Here is a 23,378-nt window from a genome sequence, read left to right on the forward strand (position 1 = left end):
TGAAATGTATGGATTTATTTGGTATTGAAAGTAAAAATATTTATGTATAAATTATAAAACGTTTCCTCGGAAAAACATGGTTAATACTATTCTATTCGTGTTTATGACAATATTATTTTTATCATAAAACAAAACACTTTGTCCACGTAGCCTTTAATAATAATATTAAATATTTCTCTGAAATAATTGTTTATGGTTGACTGTAAGATTATTTATAAAACTTTAACCATGATGTTTGATACAAACCAAATTATAATAGATTTAGTAACATGTGCAATGTTTCTTCTTACATATGATATTATTTGACATACATTGTATTTTTGTGAACTTTAAGTTTGGCATTCAGAGAAATTTATAATGTTCAAACCACAATAATAATAATAATAATAATATATCATATGTTCGACAACGTTCGGTGCTCACAGTGTGAGTTGAGCATTATTAGGTTTTATTATTATGAATTATACAAAAGTCTGTTTAAATTATGTTACATACGTTGCACAATTAAAGTTTTTTTTTTTTCTATTCATATATTTAAAACATGTTTATAATCTAAATGGCAAAAATATGTAATTATAAAATATATTTTGAACGTATAATAATTACAATACTTTTTTTTCAAATTTAAAATTGTTAAATGCAGGACAAGCTTATTCTTTAGAATAAGAACACATATGATATTTAAATACAATGTAAAATTAGATAAAAATTAAGTCACTTAAAATAGTTAATTTCATTAAGATGGGGATTTGGTTTAAATAAAAATGTCATAATTGAATACTTTACTGCATATAGCAGAGGAAGTTTGACGATTAGAACGTTATGGTATGTTATGAAATAAATAACGCTGGTTGGTTTCAGGTTATTATTTGATACTTTATTTTTCACAAAAGTCATTCGCTTTAATATTCAAAAAAAAATGTTTTTTTTTTTTAACTTTTACATAAAAGCTCGTCGAGCTGACAGAAAGAATACGTAAAAACACCTAACAATGGATGATTGTTTAATTACTTTTACTTGGTAAATAGGCTAATCTTTTCTTCTTGAAATTTCAATATTTGGCGTTGTGTGAAGATTTTAATATTACGCACGACAACACTACTATATTCGTTTTTGCTACTCGAACGTTTATACTAGAATATTGTATTTTATTATTAATTTTTCCACACTAGACATACATGAGAATATATACATATTAGGATTAGGAGTAGCAATAAGTTCGACAATATTAATACTATGGTAATAATTGTCAGGTTTTAAATGGTTTTTAAACTTATATCTTCATGTGTAAAATGGAAGTAATAGTAAAAATATCATAACCCATTGGGATCGATATTTTCTTTTTTTTTTTTTTTTAATTTTTTTTAATTTTACAATCAGTAACTATATTATTTTTACAATAAGTATTAATGTTGTACAATTAAAAAAAAGTATATATAAAAAAAAAAAAAATAATAAGAATAAAATAAAATAAAATGGGATTGATATAAATAAAGAATAGGAATACCTAGATAGCTGTTTGATTTTCGTAACATTTCTCATTTTGTGACATTTTTATTCTAATGTTGATGCAACATCAGCCTCTGAAATAGATAAATGAAAGTTACTGCCAACAACCCTCAGATTCTTATCAGATTCCAGTTAATAAGTAAGATAAAGTGGTTTTCGTTTCACACAGATACCAGTTTCGCTCAAATTCAATTATAATATAATACTCGTTTTAACTAGATTGACTTATTTTAATTTTAAATAAAGATAATAATGGTTATTTTAATAAAATTATTCATTTTAACATTTTTGATATAGGAAATAAATAGGTAATTTTTAATATATAAATTATATAATATAGTTTTATTAGAATATAATTTATTATTACCAAAGTAGCATACCACGAGGGACCAATACTATTTTGTTTTTTCAATAGATTTTTTTAATTTATATTCGGTTTCCAATATTACATTTAACATTTTCTTAGTATTGATCTATATTATAGTTATGTGTATAATGTAAGATGATTAAAAAAATAAAATTGAAATACACATAAAATTAAACAATTAAGTGTTTTAATTTGATCCAAAATAAATGTATTAATACCTACTTACACTTTTTAAAACTATTATTCTTACTATGAATAAATCCTTGTCATATGATATAGTACTTTAATATAGTTCAAGAAAAAAAATTCTTTTAGTTTTCATAAGTGTCTATTTAGATTTTGAAATTATTAGACGTTGATTAATTAATGATACTTTTTAGGCTTATGATATCTTTGAAGTTATTTCCTTTCCAGTTATTATATATATTCAAGGACACATTTAATAAATACGTGTGGTAAAAATGTATTTTTATATTTTTTGGTTTTTAGTTGATTGTGTTATCGTTTTCCTTGATTCTAATTTTTGATAAGCCATTGAAATCATTATCATCAACGAAAATACATGCATTTATCTAGTTCTATCCGTTTAAAATTTAAAAATAATTTATGCAATTATTCAGCACGCAATTCGCATTAATTTTATTGACGATATTCCAGTAGCAAATCGAACTTTTGGGGCGAATTAATATCGTGCAAATTTCAAGCAAATTATATGTTAAATATTTACTGAAAAAAATTTTCAAAAGCTGAAATAAATGAGGTTGGAGAAATGTACATGAGTGGTGTGGTGTAAAATACTTGTGTGCTATCAGACAATATATTAGTAAAATGCAATATTTCAAAAAAACAAAAAACATGTTTACTCTATTAAAATTAAAAAAAAAAAATTGTAAAACGATTAGTATAACGAAAGTTAAACAAATATGTTTTTAGTTAATACATTATGATTACTAATATTTAACTTACGAGTAAAGTGCATAATATATAACGTTACACTAATATTCGTCATTTTCATTTCAAAATATTCCGTCTTTTTTTTTTTTTTGATCTTTTTTAAAATATTTAATAACTTTAATTCAACTTAATTGACGAACCAGTACAGTAAAATAAATTAGGTTATATATTTAAGAAATAAAAAAAATATTTTGTAATTTATAATTTTTCATGAACATTCATATTGCTGTACGGGTATACTTAACAATGTCAAAATAATAACATTTCTAAAATTAATACATTTTATCAAAATAAAAATTGATGTCGAATAACCGATAAAACGAAAAGACATTTTAGAGTGTCTAAATTAAATGTATTGTGGTTATGCTAGTTTGTTGCTTTGTGTATTTTAAGTCCTGTGTTATATGCTAAAATTCATGCTATCACACGAATATTTTTGTAAAACCCATAAAAATACAAAAAAGAATGATTGGTTGAAAAATCATGGTTGACACGTGTGTATAAAATTGTTTTACGTCAAATAATATCAGATCAAGAACTGATAAAAAAACAAAGCATTATTTTTCCAAAAATGTATAGTCCACTTAAAAATGGTTTCTAAAATGTATCTTTAGTATGAAATATTAATTTATATTAATATTGGTTTTATTGTGTTTCGGTAGTGAATTATGCAGAATAATAAAATTATTTTAATTAAATAAAGTATCATAGATTAGGTAATATAACATAATTAACATAATGTAGTAAGACTATGTCAATTATTATAATAAAATAATAAAATTAAATAGACTATATGTAAATTAAGAAAGTATACACATGGATCAATATTTATCATAAAAATATTTATTGGAATTATTAACTAAAGAAAAACAATATTTTTATGTAACTTTATATTTTATGATATGCACTACATAAGAATAGTATTTTATTTGAATTATATATTGTACATAAATTGTAAAAATCTAGGATGGCATAAATCAGTAAAAAAAATTTCCCGAAATATAATAAATTAGTAGGTAATATTTATAATTAAGATAATATTATTAAGGATATAAAAAATGCAGACCAATATTGAATGGGTGTATTATTTAATATGATGAATGCAATATTATTGAGACAATATTATTCAGGATCATTTTTACAGTAAAGGTTCATATTTATTATCAATTCTAAAAAGTGTGGTCCTGTATAATACTTTCTAGGATTAGTAATCTTCCTAATATTTCTATTTAATATTTATCCCAATTTTTTTAAATCGAATTAATAATGACTTCATGACAATAGTATTTTTAATAATAGATAATATTATTGAAATCTATTTTAATCTTTTATATCATCCTAGTTTATATAGTTATACTAAGTATTAGTTAAAGTAAGTACTATTACTAAATTATATGAAAGTAATATAACCTGTATATTAATTTCTATTTAATAATTTTCTAATTTATATAACCACTATATATATGTATATAGGTATAAATGCCATGTTACAATATTTAATTAAACGAAAATTGAATAAATATATTATTTATAACTGATTTTTGACGAAATTTGAACGATGAATTTTCAATTTAATATTTAAATATAACAATAAACCGTCTAAAAGATAAATAAAATAGAATTTTATGCTTTGGTTTAAAAATTATGAAACATTATAAAAGATTTTAAATCAATCTGCTTTAATTTTCTGTTAGACTTTATATTCGATACAGTTTTTAAATAATACGACCAGCGAAATATATAACTTAACAATAGAAGTTTTTCTAAACTACAAGCACATATATTCAATATATGTACTCGTATGTGAAATACATAAAAAAATAAAAAATTTCACTTAAGATTGGTATTAAAAGAACACACTCGTATGTATTTTTTTATTTTTCTGCTTCAGGTTTAAAATTGATTTTATCATCAGATCAAAAATAAAATAATTTTTTCTTCAAAACATTGTGTCAGCTGAGAATATTATGATCATGTCTTGATGTTTATTTGCAGGCGTAGAGCTGGTGATTCGAGATGCACAAGGTGGCGTCAGCGTATACAATGTTGAAACAAACAAACACAGGGTACTCCTCACGAGCTCGTCTTTTGTAAGTGCCAATTTACTAGTATTAACTGAGCATAAAATATTCGCTGATTGATGTCAGATTCTCAAAGCAATAAGGTTTTTTTTTTTACTTGAAATTGCGTTTCCACGTTTGGGCGTAATTAGTTTTTTAAGAGAAAAAAATAACTACGAGTATACGGATCGATGGGCCAGACGTTTAACGAAATACCAATTGATTCCAATAGCTTTTGAGTAATCCCCAAACGATTAACTGGGATTTAATCTCTATGATATTAAAAAAAAACCAGACATCGTGCATACACATCTACCGTTTATAAATTATTTGTATAAAATTGTAGATTGTTTATGAAGGTATTGAGTAAAAAAAAACTATATAATTTAAATCCCATATGAGCCGTTACGTGTTTTATTCAAAGCAATAAGAAAATAATATTGTATAGTATAGTAAAATAAAATAGTTTGTATGTATTTAAGTGAAAACGATTTTATTCTTAAACTTTATGGGAAATAAAAAACAGTGATGGTTTTTAAAATTCAGTGAGAAAAAGAAATTTGGTTATTTTGGATTTTCAATAAATTCGTTTAACTAGTTATTTTTATCATTAAATTGCTATTATAATTATTATATTTTTTTTTTTTTTTATATTTTGTAGGAAACCCTTTTTTATTACTATTTCCAATCATACCTTAAATATCTAAAAATTACCAGTTTTTTTTTCAATTTCATTAGAATTATATATCTCCATTTAAGATGATTATTTCTAAACAGTATTATTAATATTTATATCATACACTAATATTTTAGTAAGTTTTGTAACGCGTATATTTTTAACAACGATATTATTAGTCATATAGTAATAACCATATTAACAATTAGGTAACATTAAATAAATTAATCAAAAACAATAACTTAAGTAATAATGAATATAATATGTTATAAACATAAAAAGGTAAATAAATTACAGAAGTATCAATAGCAACACTATTTTATTGTGCACTAGATTTTTTTTCTATCGTTCAATCATGAATACTTCTTTTTTACAAAAATGATTTATATTTATAATGTAAATTAAAAAAAAAAAAAAAAAAAAAAACAGTTTTTGTAAATTACCTAAGTTGTATTATAAATAATGATCATTTTATCAATGAACTTAATTATTTCACAAATAAATAACGTTTTAGAAAAAAAAAGATTTTTACGTATTTTAAAATTCTTAGTAAACATTGTTTTTGAAGATAATAATTTATAATTTATATAATATTAAACTGTGCTATTTTTATTATTGATGATTTAGTTTTAAGTTTTTACTGTTGTAAATTAAGAAATTTATTTTTAATTTATTAAGCAGAATACTATTTGATATATTTTAATTTATGAAAACCTAATTTTGGATTAAATTTAGATGCTTATTAGTTTTAAGTATTTAAATAATAAAAGAGTAGAATATTGGATCAACATTTTTGCAGGTACTTTAGTTCTCCCCTTCACTCATCTGAACGTTAAGCACATTTAATTCATAAACTAATCATCCAAGATCCTCAAATATTTATTGTAGTACTTCCAAAAATATCCTGCTCTGGAAATAAAGATGAACAAATTATATTATAATTAAAATAAAAACAAATTTAATTTAATTAAAATAAAATAAAAAAAAAAACTCAAGAAATTTTTACAATAAAAATAGTAAAAATAAAATTGTTGTATAAAGACCTAATGTATAAAATATTTTCAAAAATTGAAATGGTTTTTAAAAATTTTAATTTTTTTTTTTTTTTTTTTTAATATAAAAATTAACTAGCATCCGATTTAGTATTATATAAACAACATGTTATACAAAGTTATAGCTATGAAAATATAACCGATGTTTTTTTGATTTGTGCTTGTTTTTAGAAACGAGTGAACGCGAATAAATTTCAAATTTCCAGCGATCAAAATTACGTGCTGCTAGTATCGGATGAGAAAAAAGTAAGTTATTCGCACCTTGTGTCAACGGATATTGTTCGACAAACTCTGCACGTGTGACATTGATATAATATTATTACTTATAATAAATCACGTTATGGGATGTATATAATAACAATATTACTCTCATAATATAATAATGTATATTGCGAATGTGATTTGTGAATATAATCTTGTAATTGTGTACGTAATGGCTGGATTAGATTCCAGTGAGATTCGTAAAAACAAAAAAATGATAAAGGTTACTTGTAATGTCCATAATGTACGAATATGGGCGGTGGCCGAGTTTGATTTATGAATATGGTTGAGATAACGCTGTCAGTCGACTGGTTGAGTATTTCTGCAGATATATTGGTTTTTTAATACCGTCGTTGTTGTATCGCATTTTTAGCCTATTTGTCGCAGTAACCGAACCGAGATATTGCCACTTACCTTTTTCTTTTTTTATTTATGTCTCGAAAAAAAAAATCACTTAGACCATTCACTTCCATCTCTCTCTCTCTCTTTCTCTCCCATTCTGTTTTTCTTTTTCTTCGTTTCTCTCCATCATTCTTTTTGATACCTTTCTTTTTCCTCTTTACACTCATACACACTCAATTTTGAACTGTAAATATACCAAATGAACTGTAAAGACAAAAGTTTTTGTCTCCCACACACCGTACCGGTATCATTAGTTATCGTTTTCTGAACGATTTAACCCACACTCGTCGGCTGATGGGTTCCATTCTTAATCGTACGAACTTCGTTAGAAAGACACACACACATATATATATATATAAATATATACGTAGCATCTATAATATAATTTATAGGATATTGTATCACAGATCTAAAGAAGAAGCTTTGTATCCTAGAAGGGTACGATGTGCATAAAGGCGAAAACTATTTTTTTTTCCATTTCCTTTTCAGAAGTATTCGTTCATCCTTTGACCGTAGTCCGACGAACGTTTGGGTACCAATTCCCTGAAGGCTGAAAGAAATGTACATTTTGAGAAATGATAAATCTCATAATTTGAGTGTATTCGAATGATTTTTTTTGTGTTAAAAAAAATAAAAATTAATTTTTAACTTTTTTTCAAATTATACATACTATTGATATAGAATAGTGTGCACGATGTGAGTTCAAATCAGAATAACTTAATACATAAGGTGTTACTATTTACTATAAACTATTTTTGTTTAAAAAAATTAATTTGAAACTTAAACATTGGTTGAATTTTTATCATTTATATTTTAATACAAAAACCATATTAATTGCAAATTATTTATTTATTTTTTAGATATCATTAATATACAGTACTTACAATTTTATTACTAAACTTTTTATTCACGATCATCATAAAATTTATATGATTGAGTATCAGATGTTAGGTTTAACTATCAAGGTTCAACAGTTTTTATAAATGAAACATATATATTATTCAATATAATTATTATATCTTGTAGATTTATAAAAAGTCTGTACATTTTAACATTTTGAAAAAATATACTTTAAAGGTATAAATATTATGACTATAGCTTAAAAGCACTTAAATTAAATAAAAAAGTTTAAAATTTAATTTTATAAATTTATATAGTATCTATCGACGTGAAATTATCCAATTTTCAGTAATTTTGTTATTAAACTAAATAATAATTTTTAATTATTGTTTCATAATATTTGTGATAATTTTATTCATAATTATTCAATCATCAAAAGTTTATTAAACTTATTCACAAAATATTTAATTTAATAATTAATATGTAAATGCATTGCTCCTTGTTTTAATTAAGTATATTATTGTATATAAAATATAATTAAAAATAAACGTATTTAAGAAATATTTTCTACCAAAAAATGAAAGAATCTATATTATAATTAATTAATAAATACAATATAATTTTTATAACAGAAAAATATAAAATTTCGTTTAATTAAAATCCATATAACAACCTGTAAACAGTGATGACAATTTCATATGCTTATTTTATTTATCAATATCATAATGCAATTTTTTTTCGAATAAAATGGATTTTGATTAAAAACATATCAATTTTGATATATTTTTACTAATATTAAAATCAAATTAATAATAAGTATCATGGTGAATGAAATCTGACGAATTTTGCATTTAAAAATAAAGCAATAATAGTGTTAAAAGATTAATCGGTTTAAAATTAATACTATTGAAGAGAGTTTGACCCCGATAGAAAAAAAAGAAACAATAATAAATTACTAAAAGCACTTTGAATCTGTTACGAAAATACATTTAAAAATCGCTGAGCAAATAACTGTCAAACTTATAGTATCTAATGAATTATACCAATTTGTCATGCTATATTTCCGGGATTATTTTTTGGAAAATTCAATATTTTCCTATAATTGGATTTTTTTTTTTTTTTTTTTTAGTATAGTATTACAATAAGAAATGTTTGTTTGTATAGTGAATTGTATTATATTGTCTTGCTTGGGTAATAACCAATAAAAAGTCTTATAGTTTGAACTATATTATTATAGATTTTACGAAAGTATTTTGTTATTTTGGTACATAAAACGAGAGTTCCTAACGATATACTGTATACAGTGAACACCGGCCATGTATTTTTATATTTACAAAATGAAATCCATATGAAAACACTACTACTGTGCACAAGTAATATATTTCACCATCAGCTTTATTGAAAACAATACTATGACCTTTTTATAATTTTAAAACAAATTAACAAATAAAAGTAGAACAAAAATTAAAACAAAACACTTTTGCTGCAGCGTACTCTCGAGAAATGAACGTACAACCGTCTATGCCAAAAAAAAAACGATAAAGTTAAAATGAATGTTTGATTTGCATAAGCCAGAATAGAAAGTTTTCCGTCAACGTCACGTCCACGCACGTATTGCAGTTTTTCTTTGGCCCGTTGACGTTTGACGTAAACGACGAAAAGAAAAAATGTTTTAATATGTAAATATTACACATGCTCACAATAATACATACGTGCTTACTGCTTATTCTTTAGCCGTACCCACGTCAACCGAATGCCCAGGAATATTAAGAAATAACGAATACTCGATATTATATATAAAAAAAAAAAGTAAATCGAAACGAAACGAATGACAAAAAATGGTTTTTAGTTATTATATTTATTTATATGCATTAAGTACTAAAATTATACACTTTTAGGAAGAATAACAGATTCGAAACTGTAACATTTAGACGTGCCTCGTGAAAAATAATTGTTCGTAGAATGTGATTCGATTGATTTTCACAAAACGAATAATATCCATACTGTGCATAGTTACCTATAATATTAATAATAGAACTATATATAATAAATAATAATATTATTAAACACGTAGATACCGTTACTGCCGTTTTCGTTTTGGAGTTTTGTTTTTTTTTTTTTTTTGCATCAACTTTTGAGGGTAGGGTGAGAGTTGTCCGTCGCTTTTCAATGAACATAATATTATGTTTACTTATTCGCATAATTTTATTTAGGAACCCCGTTCAATTGTTTTTGTTTCAAAAAATGTCATCGATATAATCGAAATACACATGTATAATAAGTATTACGGGCATTATTTTGTGGGTAAATTTGCTATAAAATATTAAATTACAATTTTTTGTCGAAAATTCAATTTTCATTACTGCGATCGTTCATTTTAAGTATGCAACACAATATGCAAAAGATAGACTCCTTAAGAATATACACTTTTATTATAATACCGATCATGATTATATTTTATTACGAGTCATCTGCGTATTTTATATTTGTATTTAATTTAAAATAATTAAACAGATATGTTTAAAATAACATATCGTCAATTTTTTGCAGTAATATATTTATTTTTAAAAATAATTGGACAAAAAACTGATCTTACAATAAACATTTTTAGTTATTTAGAAGAAAATAATGACTTCGTATAAATATATCAGGGTTTGTCCAAAAATATACATAAAAAAAAAAAAGTCATAAGCGTATTTTTAATTTTGAAATTCATAAAAACGAAATGATTTTTATTTAAACAATAATAGTAGGTATCTGTTTTTTTTTAAGAATTGTATGAATGAACAATGAATTAAATTTGATATCGCGTATGCTAAACTTTCAACAACTCCGATAAAACTTGCAAAAATAAACTGAAATTATTTATACTAAAAAATTGCACAAAAATTATTTTTTTATTAAAAAACTTTCAATCTTTATGAATACAACTTAAAAATTAAATATATTCTATATATTTAAAATAAGTATTATATTTTAATTTCATATTAACTCTTAATTATTTAAAAAAAACTGACACGTGTATAACTAGTTTAAGAGATACAAAGGTTGATATAAAACAAAACTATTATAGTTAACTGAAGTTTTCTATTAAACTTATTTTTATTTAAATCATCAAGTTTTTTAATACCTTGGTAGATTTTCAATTTCATTCATTGAATGACTTGGCTAAATTCAAAAATGATAATTCATACAATATTTTTTAGAATACTAAACTACCATATTATGAAATTTAAATTTATTAATTTCATATATTTATATTGGGCGTTAAAAACAAACATGAATAAATAAATAACTAGTAATAATAGTCCCAAATTTCAAGTAATATAATGTTTATAGAATGATTATTATTAATATTTGAATATAGTGTAGTCACTTTGCAATAATTTTATTTGCTATTATTTTGTTTTTGTTTTATATATAGTTTGTATAAATACTTAATTCATAATTTTATTTCGAAAATGGTTAAATTATACTCAAGAATTTGACATTGTGTGTAATTACATTATTTTAATGTTTCAAATATAAAAAAAAAAAAACTTTTTTCATTATAATTTGATATATTATTATAAGTAGAGATGAATAAAATAATTTTGTTTGATTCAAATCTTCGACAATGTATAAATAACAATACTATCAAAATATAATAGAAATGGAAGTTATTTTTCTTGAAAAATAAAAAAAAACTTGTGTTCTTTAATAATATTAAGATACTTTTTGTATATTAATTAAAATTAATTAAAGTAATTGTATTATTAACATATTACACAAAATATTATAAAACAATTAACTATGTAATAAATAAAATATAGGTTCACTACTATAATAGTATATTAACAAAGTATAAAATCTTAAATATCTGACATACCTATATATACCTATACGGATTAGCTGCACAGTTTTAATATCAAACCAAATTACTCAACCAAAAAACTTTCTGGTGGTTTTTTATTAAATACCACACAATGTTTGTACACTTTACGAGAAAAATAACCTCTTATTTGGTATTTTTTTTTTTTTATCTACTCTTTCATGACGTATTTTCTTGGTTTTTTTTTTTTTCTTTTTAAATACTTGTAGAACATAAACTTTTACTACGATCCTTGGATAAATTCATTCTTGCACCTTACCGCCATCAGTGTTTAATGCACATAATGGACAAAATGTACATTTCATCACGAACATTTATAATGGAGACCCGTTAGCATTATGAGGTATGATACATGTGTATAGTGGACTAGCTTAATATATTTTTAAGAATAAATTTACATTTTTATGACTCTTTTGGATACATGTCTGCCACGTGATTAAGCTTTGTGACAACCATTGCAAGGACACCAGAAAAAATCACGGTTTAATACATAATAAAAAAATCATTTATCCAACATTTTATTATTTTTAATTTTAAATTTTTTCATTTCAATGAAACTCAATTACATTTTTATGTTTATCTTAACTCGTATTCATACTAGTATTTTTATTTTTTTTTATTATTTTATTACTTAAAAGTTGATAATAAAAAACAAAAATTTAGTATTTACATAAATTATCTCGCTAAGTTATTAGAAATATTATTGTTAATTATTTCTTATGGTCAGTCTCTATTCCTACTTTATTAAATTAAAATATAAAAACTTCTAATGTTGAAAATTTTGTTTTGTATCTTTCATAAAACCACGCGAAAAAATTATTATAATTATCACGTTATTTTAGTATTATATTTTTACTTACCTAAATATTAAGCCTAAAATAGTCTAAAAAATGTATTATTAGTTTATTTTACATTAGTGTATTTTACTTAAGATTTAACTCTCTGAAATATTTATAGTTTTATAAGTATTTTTATTACATATTTTTGTAAATTATTATTATTATTGGTTACCAGAATTTCATGATGTATTTAATGTAATGCTTAAATTAAAAATACCTTTTTACAATGACATAACACAAATTCTAATGATAGTTTCTTGTGTTTATTTTATTATACTCTATAAGTGTGTTTTATTTATACGTATGTACGTATAAAGTACAAATATAAGGTTGTATTTCTAAAATTAGATTTAGAAACTACACAGTATATTGCACTGTATTGAAATTTGAAAAAAAAAAGTTCATTAAGCTTGATATTTATATCTTCTATATTAGGATATTGTACCCACGATATTTAAACGTAGTACAGTGATTATAATAATTTTGTGTATTTATAGTAGTAACATATAAAGTGAAGTATTGTACCTAACCAAATATTCAATACTTTAAATTCAGTTTCTACCCAAAATAATATTTATGGAGAGATGATAAAATTACACATATATAGTTAAAGCCAAGAAAATATTCTATCTCTTTGCAATATTGAAATATTTTAAAAGTAATCCAAAAATAATCGGATTGGAGCTGATTGAATGGGGGATAAAATATGAATTCTGGCTATACTGACTAAACATATATTATAAAGGTAAAAAATCTTTAAAAAGAAAAATAAGATAGTAATACATTTATTGTAGTATCAATATTGGAATAATAATTGAGTTTTTTGAAACTTTCATTATTCTTTACACTTGTTTTTAATACCTATATATACATTGTTATTTAAAAAAAACGCTCAGATTTTGGTATTTTACATTCTCGACATTTTTGGTTTTTAGATTTACACAAACACGCGGGAGGCCAAGTATCATGTTTTTGAAGTGTCAACCCAGTAAGTCACAAAGTGAATAGATTCCCTGCAGTGTTCCCCGCTCCTCTTTTTAAGTGGTTATAACGAGGTTTTTTTGCGGTTTTTAACAGAAATGGCGTACCTCTTATGATTGCCTCTAAAACAATCGATGATGGTGAGCAGATTTACATACAAAAAGCGCAATGGTCACCATTAGGTAGTGGACTGGTGTTCGTACACAAAAACGATTTGTATTACAAAATCCACGGGAACCGGCACAGCAGAGTTCTCAGGATCACAGACACGGGTTCGTCAACCGTGTTCAATGGTATACCAGATTGGCTGTATCAGGGTAAGCTATACATTTAAGATACTATTATACTGTTATTAACATAATAATTATATGACACATCTAACTGTGTAAGCCATAGTTTGACGGTTAAGAAATGCAAAAAATTATACGTTGTAAAAGTGAATATATTTCAATGAATATTCAGGAGAGTTTAACTAATTTAAGTTAATTTTTAAAATCATTATAATAATTGAGTTTAAATAATTCATAAATCAAACAAGTTAATTAGATAAAAGCCATCAATGGCAATAACGGTGATATAGACACAATATTTTCAAAATGCTTAAAATAACAATAATCCTTCGCTCATCAATATGAAGTTTGATTAAAATATATGTTTATAAATATTGATGAATAAGCATATTACGGTAATTTTTATTTTAAATTTTAGAAGAAATTTTCAAATCTGATAAGGCGTTTTGGTTTTCACCATCCGGACGGTATTTAGTGTATGTGACGTTTAATGATTCATTGGTCGGCGAATACAAATATCCAGTATATAACACTAGATTCCAGTATCCGTATTACCAGTCTCTACGATATCCCAAGGTAGGTACTGTTATATTATTAGTTAACAAAATTTTCTGTTTGAATATCTGTATTATTTTTTTTATTCTCACACAAACTATCTAAGTATAAACACGTTTGATAATTATGATAATATTCACAGTTTATTGTAATGTTTGTATTATTTTTGAAAAAGTAAAAATTTAACAGATAATAATTATAAGTATTATTAGTATTAAGATACACGATTATTAATAGTTTTAACACTTAGTTTATATTGCCAAGTAATAATAGCATTTTTACTAACATGATATTTTTATGAATTTAAAAATAATTTACCTTTTTTCGTTCAATATAATATTATGATGTTTTTTTATAATGAGAAATAATTTTATTTTATAAACACCTTTATAAAAATCTATTAAAAACAACAATGAAAAATTGAAAATGAATGGTTTTTTTTTTTTTAACCACTAAGATAGTATTTAAATTTGTGATGTACTCGTACTATAACAATAAGTATAATTATATTAAATTATTTCATATTATGTCACACTTAATTAATTTCTGTCGGTGATCATAATTTTTATTACACAAAAAACATGTAAAAATATTATAATTTTGTAAATATATTTTATTTAAGCTGACACTTTACTATTTATTCTAGGCGGGAACACCGAATCCAACGGTTACTGTGTGGTTGAGAGATCTGAAAAATGATAGTTTGTCGAACGTTACGCTATTGCAAAAACCACAAACCTTACAAACGGAAAGGTGAGTTAATATTTTCAATGGTAGTAAGTTGATGAAAAATTCACTCAAATTACCTAGTTAAGTTAAAATAGCATTAAGAATGTTTAGTTGTTATTTAATTTTTAACAAATAATACATTTCACTTTAAATATTTAAAGTAAATATGAAGACAAATATTAATTTAAGATCGTTAAAAATGTATTGTTTTTTTTTCTTAGTTACCTTTTTTGACCTACAAAATAAAGTGATTATGCAATTTTATTTTTTTTATTTTTAAAAACCAAATATTTTATTGAGAAATACATTTTATAGTATAGTTTCTTATTACATACAATCCATGGTAGTGGTTTTATGTTTAGGTAGTTTAATCAAGGTTACATCAATTAGTTTATTAAATCAATTAATATTCATATATCAATATAGCTATTTATATTTAAAATTATTTAAATCAATAATTACAGAAAAATCTATCAATTAATTAGTTTAAGCTATAGCTATAGATTATTATAGGCTTATAATAAATTTAATTTTTTGTGATATTTATTTGCAATATAAACTAAAAAAAAAAGATAAGTTGTTAAAACAGGTTTTTCAATTAAATTTGTTGAACTAATAATTAGAAAGTAAACTAATTATTATTAAGAAGTTTAAATAAAAGACTTTTTAACTAAAAAATGTATTATATTTTTTTTTCATTTTATTTTTATAGACTGAAATTGTATGAATTATTATTATTTTTTTTCTAATTATTGTTTTTTTTTTTTTTTTTATAGTGAACCTTATTTAATGCATGTCAAGTGGGCAAATGAAAGGCATATCGGAGTAGTTTGGATGAATAGAAAGCAGACGACAATGGTGATATCTATTTGCTCTGAGCCCAACTGGCAGTGTCAAGACGTGAGTATAAAACTATAATGTGAATCTGTGGTAGAAGTATAATTTACTTATTCACTGTCTAGACCCAATATTTTATTGATATAAATATTATAGTATTTTTTGATATATAATTATTATGCTATAAATATAAATATATTATATTATAATAACTTGAAAATTAACTTAAAGAGCATACTGTATGTAGATCAATAAGTGATTATGTTATTTATTTTACACAACCTATACAATTTCCTATCAAAATTTCTATCTATATATAATATATTAGTTGATAATATTTGTAAAGAGAAAAAAATGTTGTCGAACAAGTGCATTCCATATTTCTGTGTATACGAATATATAATTAATGTAGAGTGATGATTTAAAAAAAAAAAAAAATTCACTATGATTTTAAACAGTTCATTTATTGCGAATAAACATTTTGTTATTTTTGTAATAAACTAAGTATACTTTTACATATCATTTCAGTCTTACGTTGAAAAAATTGCTGATGGAAAAGGGTGGTTGGAAAACACAGAAATCGTGTTCAATGAAGATGGCACTAGTTACTTGGCAATACTACCTGTACTTGATGGTCCACGTGGCACATATCCACACATCTGTATTGTAGATATATCTACAAAAATCGTACTCCCGTTGACGAGTGGAAGTTTTTGCGTCGTTCGAATTGTCCAGTGGGACCAGACGAACCAACTTATGTAAGTAATAATATTTATTGTTGTGAAATATGGTGATGATAATTTTATCCAACAAAAATGTTATATGATTTAATAATAAAGAGAAATAGATAATAATATGTAAAACATAAAGTTATAAAACACGATCATTTAAAATTATTTTTGATATTTTGATCGTAAAACACTATTTTTTTATTATTTATTTATTTATTTATATTTTTTTTTTTTTTTTTGAGGGAGAGAGAAGATAGTACTTTTTAAAAATAAACAAAAATGTTTACTTTTTATGCAGTTATAGAGAATAAATATATTCTTTTAAATAATCACACATATTTTAATTTGAAACTTTTTTTATTAAACGTCGAATTAAATCAATGAAAACTTGCAATATAACAGTGTCTACGTATATTCTCTTCTCGATTTTAACATTTTTACGGAAATAAGTATATTTCTATTTATTTTGATCTTAATAAAATCGTATGATGTTTTACACGATTAATAATATGTTCGTGGTATAAACATATTATTACTGTCAGTGTAACATATTTTCTTCACGGGTAGCTAGTAGCTACCGTCGGATATGTTTCTTATAGCAAAGTTTTGTTTATATCGAATTCAGTATGTAATATTGAAGCTTGATATCAAGGTTACCTGATTTAGGAAAAGTTTTCGTTTATTGATAAATATAAATTAATAAATAATCGTATATTGATAAAGTACAATATAGTAATTTATAATAATGTATAAAGAATATAAATGTCACAGACCTTGGTATGGCATGATGACGTGCCCCGAGTGTGAGAGCTTGCTCATGATCATGTTGGTTGTCTCAGAATTTTTTCCGTGGTCATATTTCTATTAATTTCGCACTCTTGCCAAGCACGCATCAGACATTATTATATATCACGTTGCACTCTGGAAAACCTTAAGTCATCCAGTCAGCCTAACTTCCTATTTCTTATACTCAGCGTATTAGCCGTTCCCTACCCAAAGTAATGTATTATATTGATAGACGGTAATCCTTACATGAACCTTTTGTCCATTTAAATCTTAACTTTAGTATAGGAAGTAAAATCAACTGTAGCTGAGTTGTAGGTAGTGATATAGGTTTATACAATATTATTTAGCCAAAAAAAAAAAAAATAACAGTACTCCAACTACCTCTGACCTTTGATTTTCTTGGTTTGACTTAATTAAGTTGTATATAAATTACATCAAGGCAAGGAGGAATGTTTTTCTCTTTTTTTGTGAAGTTTTTTGATAAAAAGATGCAGTATAGTTGATCATAATATGTTAAATAAATTGTAATAGCACTTAATAACGATTCTAAATTTTAGGCTAACAATATAATACGAAAAACGAGCACATAAGTATGATTAAATATTTTTACCCTTATAAAGTATAAATATTCCCCAAACGGTTTTTATATAAAAATTATACATTTAAATATATATAAATAGGTTTTTTGGTATAATACCAAAGCAATTGAATATATCCACAGTTCAGTTTGTTTCAATTGTTCAATTATTCGCTTTATTGCAGTTAAATCAGTAAACTATTTTACACTTTATAAACGCAAATTTATATTTATAGATACTTTGAAGCGATACCAGAAGGAAAACCATCACAACGGCATTTATACAAAGTATCTGATAATGTTAACAGCACAACAGGTTGGGAATGTTTGACATGTCCTCCGAATGGACCGCAAAAAAATACTTCCAAAATGGATAATTCTATGAGTTCAGATATCAGGTAAAACAAAAACTCAGTGAATATAATAAACTAGTATAAATATAATCTAGAAGTTATAATGATTTTAAACACCACATTAAATCAAATAAAAAAAAACCTTAAATTATACATTTTAATATGCTATGTTTAGTTATTTTGAATCTATATAGTTATCGTTTAACTTTATAAGTACGCTACTGTTGTCTAACGTAGTAATTTATGAAATATTAAATATATTAAGTTACATTATTTATTTTTTGTAGTGATTCATTCCGGTTGAGTCTGAAAGGGCTAGAGTCATCAAAACTACCACAAGATTCATGGCCAGTGAGGACCAACTCATGTTTATATGTCCGATCTCATTTCTGTCAGTACCCGAATTCTAAATACTACGTTTTAGAATGTTTAGGTAAGTATTGTTCAATTGAAGTAAGTATTTAATATAATTGATAAATGAATAAACAAGATGAAAAAGAAATGTTGGATGACGAGTAATAAAAGAAACTGTTTTTGTTTAGGTAGAAATTGTATTCTATGACTAACTTTTAGTTTATAACAAAAATATATAAATTATGCATATATATCATTAATCTATGTATTCTATATTACATTAAAATGCTTATTATAGATAATAATTAGATTATTTTATAAAAGCAAATAATATTTTTGTAAAATACCAACACAATTATCAAATAAACACAATTTAATAACTAAAATAGTAATAATAATAATTATCATCTATCATAACAAATGATAATACCATATTTGTATGTGTCCAATTTTCATATAATATGACAGTGCCATGTCCAAAACGGCAGTTATGCTAATGTTCCGTTTTTAAATGTTAAAGCAAATGTTTAAATTTGCTATACATATATTAAACTATAGTTATACCATTGATTATAGAATATACTATACATATATACTCTATATATTATATTCTATAATCAATGGTTATACCATGAACATATATTTGAATTAATAGTCTGAAAAAATGAAATTTTCTCAAATATCGATTAAACATTAAAATATTATTTTATAGGATAATACAAACGAATTATAATCTAAATAAAATTATTATGTACATTTTAACACATTATAAAATTAAGTATAATAAAAATATTTAATTTAGTAATTTGATTAAATATTATTTTAAAAACAATATTTTAGAAGATAAATTTAAATGTTCAATTCGTAATATGTTCTTTCATAATAAATACTTTTTTTATAATTGTCATATTTATAAATTTACAAAGTTGTTCTATCTCTACGTTAGTCTTAAAAATAGTTTTTTTTCTAAGCTAAACTTGACGTAAAAAAACGATATGAAGTGTTAACAATTTTAAATTAAAAACAAGAGTTTTACATATTATATTGTCTAACATTTTGGTTGTTAATATATATTTTTCTTTAGTTAAAATGTTTTGGCCCTAAATTAAATGTTTTACAGGAAAATTATTTTTGTTAAATAAAAAAAAAAAAAATGTGTAATTAAATTAAAATAATATGATATTAACACTATTTAAAAGTTTACCTTTTTATTTATTTTTTGATAAATATTCTACAATAATTAATATTTTGTTTCTATTTTGTATCATATTTTATACAATGAATATAAAATAGAACTTTTTGTTTATGACTTACTAGGTTTTTAATGTGAATGAAGTATAGGAGCTTATTTTATGCAACATTTTAGCTAAGAATAAAATATCACTATTAAATAGGTATCAACATTGTACCTATATTGTATTATATTTAAACATTATATATTTTGTTCAGTATTTATATTATATTTTATTCAAAGTTTTTTAGATTTATATTATTTTAAAAATAATGATCCTACACGGTTATTTTGGACCTTGAATTATAATTTATTGAATACTAAACACACTTGTATAAAAAAAAAGTGAATATTCAATAAATAAAACCTATATAAAACATATTGGTTATTTGCTTGTGAAATTTGATAAATTTACAAACAATCATAATTTTAAAATAGTGTAGTCTTAAATGTTATTTTGCTAAGTTTATATTATTTACAGGTCCTTTAGTACCCAAAGTTATATTAATGAATCTGCAGATAAATCAAAAAGTAATGATATTAAACAATTACACAACACTTGCGACTAAATATTCTACAATGGCTAAACCTAACATACAAATAATGCAGGTATAATAATAATGGAAACTAATAACGGTAGAATTATTAAATAGGTTTTGTATAATAACTGTTAAAAAAAAAAAAAAAAAACGATTTCTACAGGTGGAAGTCGAGAACGGATTCATCGCTCAAACCAAATTGATGCTGCCCCCTGCATTTAAAGAATATGACGAAACCGCATTCCCGTTTATTTTATACATGTAAAATTATTTTTATGGTCATTATTTTTTTTTATCACATCACAATAATATAGTTAACTTATAGTGACCGAATAACATTTAGTCACACGTGTTTAAATCAGAATAACAAATAATAGTATTATACTCAAAACGTAAATTTCGTGGTAAAACATTTTATTTGGTTACAGAAAAGGCAAACCTGGCACTCAGTCGGTGACCGAAGAGTGGTCTGTGGATTGGGCCACATACTTGTGTAGCAACAAAAATATTATCATCGCCATAATCGATGGTCGTGGAACACTAGGCCAAGGTGATAGATCCAGAACGTCCATTTACTATAAAATGGGAATCACTGACATCCAAGATCAGCTTTCAGTTTTATTGTAATTACAGAAACTAAGTTTATTCTTTTGTCTATAGATTTGTAAACACAGTATGTGTATACTGTTATAATAATTTATTTACAGGTATCTTAAAGACACGCTGAAGTTTATAGACAAAGATCGTATTGGAATTTGGGGCAAAGGATACGGTGGATATGCCACTGGAATGATCTTAGCCAAACGTCCAGAAGTATTTCGATGCGGAATTGCGACGTCGCCAATTACAAATTGGGCACATTTTGGTAATTATTATTCTACTGGTATTGATGTAAGCATGTACTTAAGAATACAATAAGAATACAAATATATTACGAATATAAAGAGATAAATGTTTTTAAGAAATTTAGAATGTCATAGTATCACTTTTTTTTTTCGTTTTACTGGACCCTGAAGTAAAAAATATTCTATTGATTTCCCATCCAATTTACACCAAAAATTGTTCGCTAATTATTGGTATTAAAATCATTTAAAAATAATTAATAAAGTTATAAAAAAAAAAAAACTAAATAATAATTATAATCATAATTTTATCGTTAACCAATTAACCAGCCATATCGAAACTGATGTTTTTTTTTTTTAGATTCGGCTTGGACTGAAAAGTTGATGGGCACCCCAAATGTGACAGACAATTATCGTGGATACGAAGACTCGGATTTAAGCAAAAAAGCAATTACATTGGATAAAAAACTGTTAATGTTAATCCATGGCAGTGCAGATGAAACGGTTCATTATCAGCATAGCATGATGCTGATTAGGGCATTAACAGAAAAGGGAATATTATTCAGACACCAAGTATGTCTTATTTTATTATTATTAATTATTATTAAATAATAAATAAGTTTAAGTTGTACGTTTAAAGATAAAAAATTCAACTAAAAACACTAGTACATAAGTAAGATATTGTCTTTAAATATCATCTTTTTTTTTCGGCGAATAAACAAATTATTTAAAAAAAAAGTTCTACTTAAAATGACGAAACAATTTGATGCATTTGATATTATTTAAATCATTAAAAATTAACTTAAAATTAGTTTACATGAGTAATATAATGTAAAAAAAATTTATTTAATTTTATTATTACTTTTTTATCATAGAATGATTATATTATTTTTAATACTATTAAAATAAAATGTAATACAACTTAAAATAATGATCAGTTGTATTAAATTTATTTATAATATAGCATGTTTAATTTATTTTTATTAAAACTGTAAAAACATATTGCATATGATGTGATCCAAGTACGATTATTATAAAATGTATAGATAATTTATTTAAAACTAATATAATTGTATAATATTAATATCATTAAATACTATTTAACCGTATTTTACTTTGTAGACGTATCCAGACGAAGGACACACTTTTGATGGATCAACTAAACATTTATTCCATGCTATGGAACATTTTTGGGACGAATGTTTTGGGCCATTGGATTTTGATGATTGGGACGAGAGCTTGAATTTTTTTGCTTTTACGCAGTAATACAAAATACAAACCAGTTTAATCAGTTATATATTTATGATTGGAAGGTATCAGTTTGTAATCCTAAAGAGTTATTTATATTCCTACATAATTTCTTGAACTTACACAGAAAATAAAAAACTTAAATATTGTTGATTTTATTATTATTATTATTATTATTTTTTTTTTTTTTAATGAACATTTGTTATATGTTGATATGTACGTAATTTATAATATTTATCATATTTATATTATTTCAAATTGATATAACCCTACAAAAGAATTTGTTGTTTTTAAAAGTATTTTAATCACTTATTGATATTTACATACGTGTGAGTTTACTTGGGTGTTTATGTTATCAGCTGTGTATTTATTATTGTGGCAATCATTTATCATTTAAATATTAAAATTGCATCATAGGAGCTTTAACAATAGATTATTTCTTATTATTATCTCCCCCCTCCTGTTAAAATAAAACAAAAAAAAACATGCGTAAA

The 23,378-nt window shown here is 23.7% G+C and overlaps 1 protein-coding gene across 4 annotated transcripts in view; it reads left to right on the forward strand.

The window, feature by feature from the left end:
• The window catches only part of LOC112595938 (venom dipeptidyl peptidase 4), a 216,854-nt gene extending 193,757 nt beyond the window's left edge, over nucleotides 1-23,097 (forward strand). For 3 of the 4 annotated variants that reach the window (XM_025341349.1, XM_025341348.1, XM_025341350.1), the window contains 16 exons: nucleotides 4,826-4,920; nucleotides 6,790-6,864; nucleotides 13,767-13,819; nucleotides 13,909-14,129; nucleotides 14,521-14,678; nucleotides 15,304-15,410; nucleotides 16,163-16,286; nucleotides 16,752-16,981; nucleotides 18,554-18,715; nucleotides 18,958-19,103; nucleotides 20,737-20,864; nucleotides 20,958-21,055; nucleotides 21,223-21,417; nucleotides 21,502-21,659; nucleotides 21,998-22,209; nucleotides 22,759-22,902. In XM_025341349.1, coding sequence (XP_025197134.1) covers nucleotides 4,826-4,920; nucleotides 6,790-6,864; nucleotides 13,767-13,819; nucleotides 13,909-14,129; nucleotides 14,521-14,678; nucleotides 15,304-15,410; nucleotides 16,163-16,286; nucleotides 16,752-16,981; nucleotides 18,554-18,715; nucleotides 18,958-19,103; nucleotides 20,737-20,864; nucleotides 20,958-21,055; nucleotides 21,223-21,417; nucleotides 21,502-21,659; nucleotides 21,998-22,209; nucleotides 22,759-22,902 — 2,306 coding nt within the window. Of the gene's footprint in view, nucleotides 1-4,825; nucleotides 4,921-6,789; nucleotides 6,865-13,766; nucleotides 13,820-13,908; nucleotides 14,130-14,520; nucleotides 14,679-15,303; nucleotides 15,411-16,162; nucleotides 16,287-16,751; nucleotides 16,982-18,553; nucleotides 18,716-18,957; nucleotides 19,104-20,736; nucleotides 20,865-20,957; nucleotides 21,056-21,222; nucleotides 21,418-21,501; nucleotides 21,660-21,997; nucleotides 22,210-22,758 lie in introns of all 4 variants that reach the window. The other variant, XM_025341347.1, reaches the window with a different exon arrangement.
• The last annotated feature ends 281 nt before the right edge of the window (nucleotides 23,098-23,378 follow it).

The sequence above is a fragment of the Melanaphis sacchari genome, unplaced genomic scaffold (genome assembly GCF_002803265.2).
Source record: "Melanaphis sacchari strain LSU unplaced genomic scaffold, SCAv2.0 Contig2_pilon_pilon, whole genome shotgun sequence".
In the NCBI taxonomy this organism is placed as follows: Eukaryota; Metazoa; Arthropoda; class Insecta; order Hemiptera; family Aphididae; genus Melanaphis; species Melanaphis sacchari.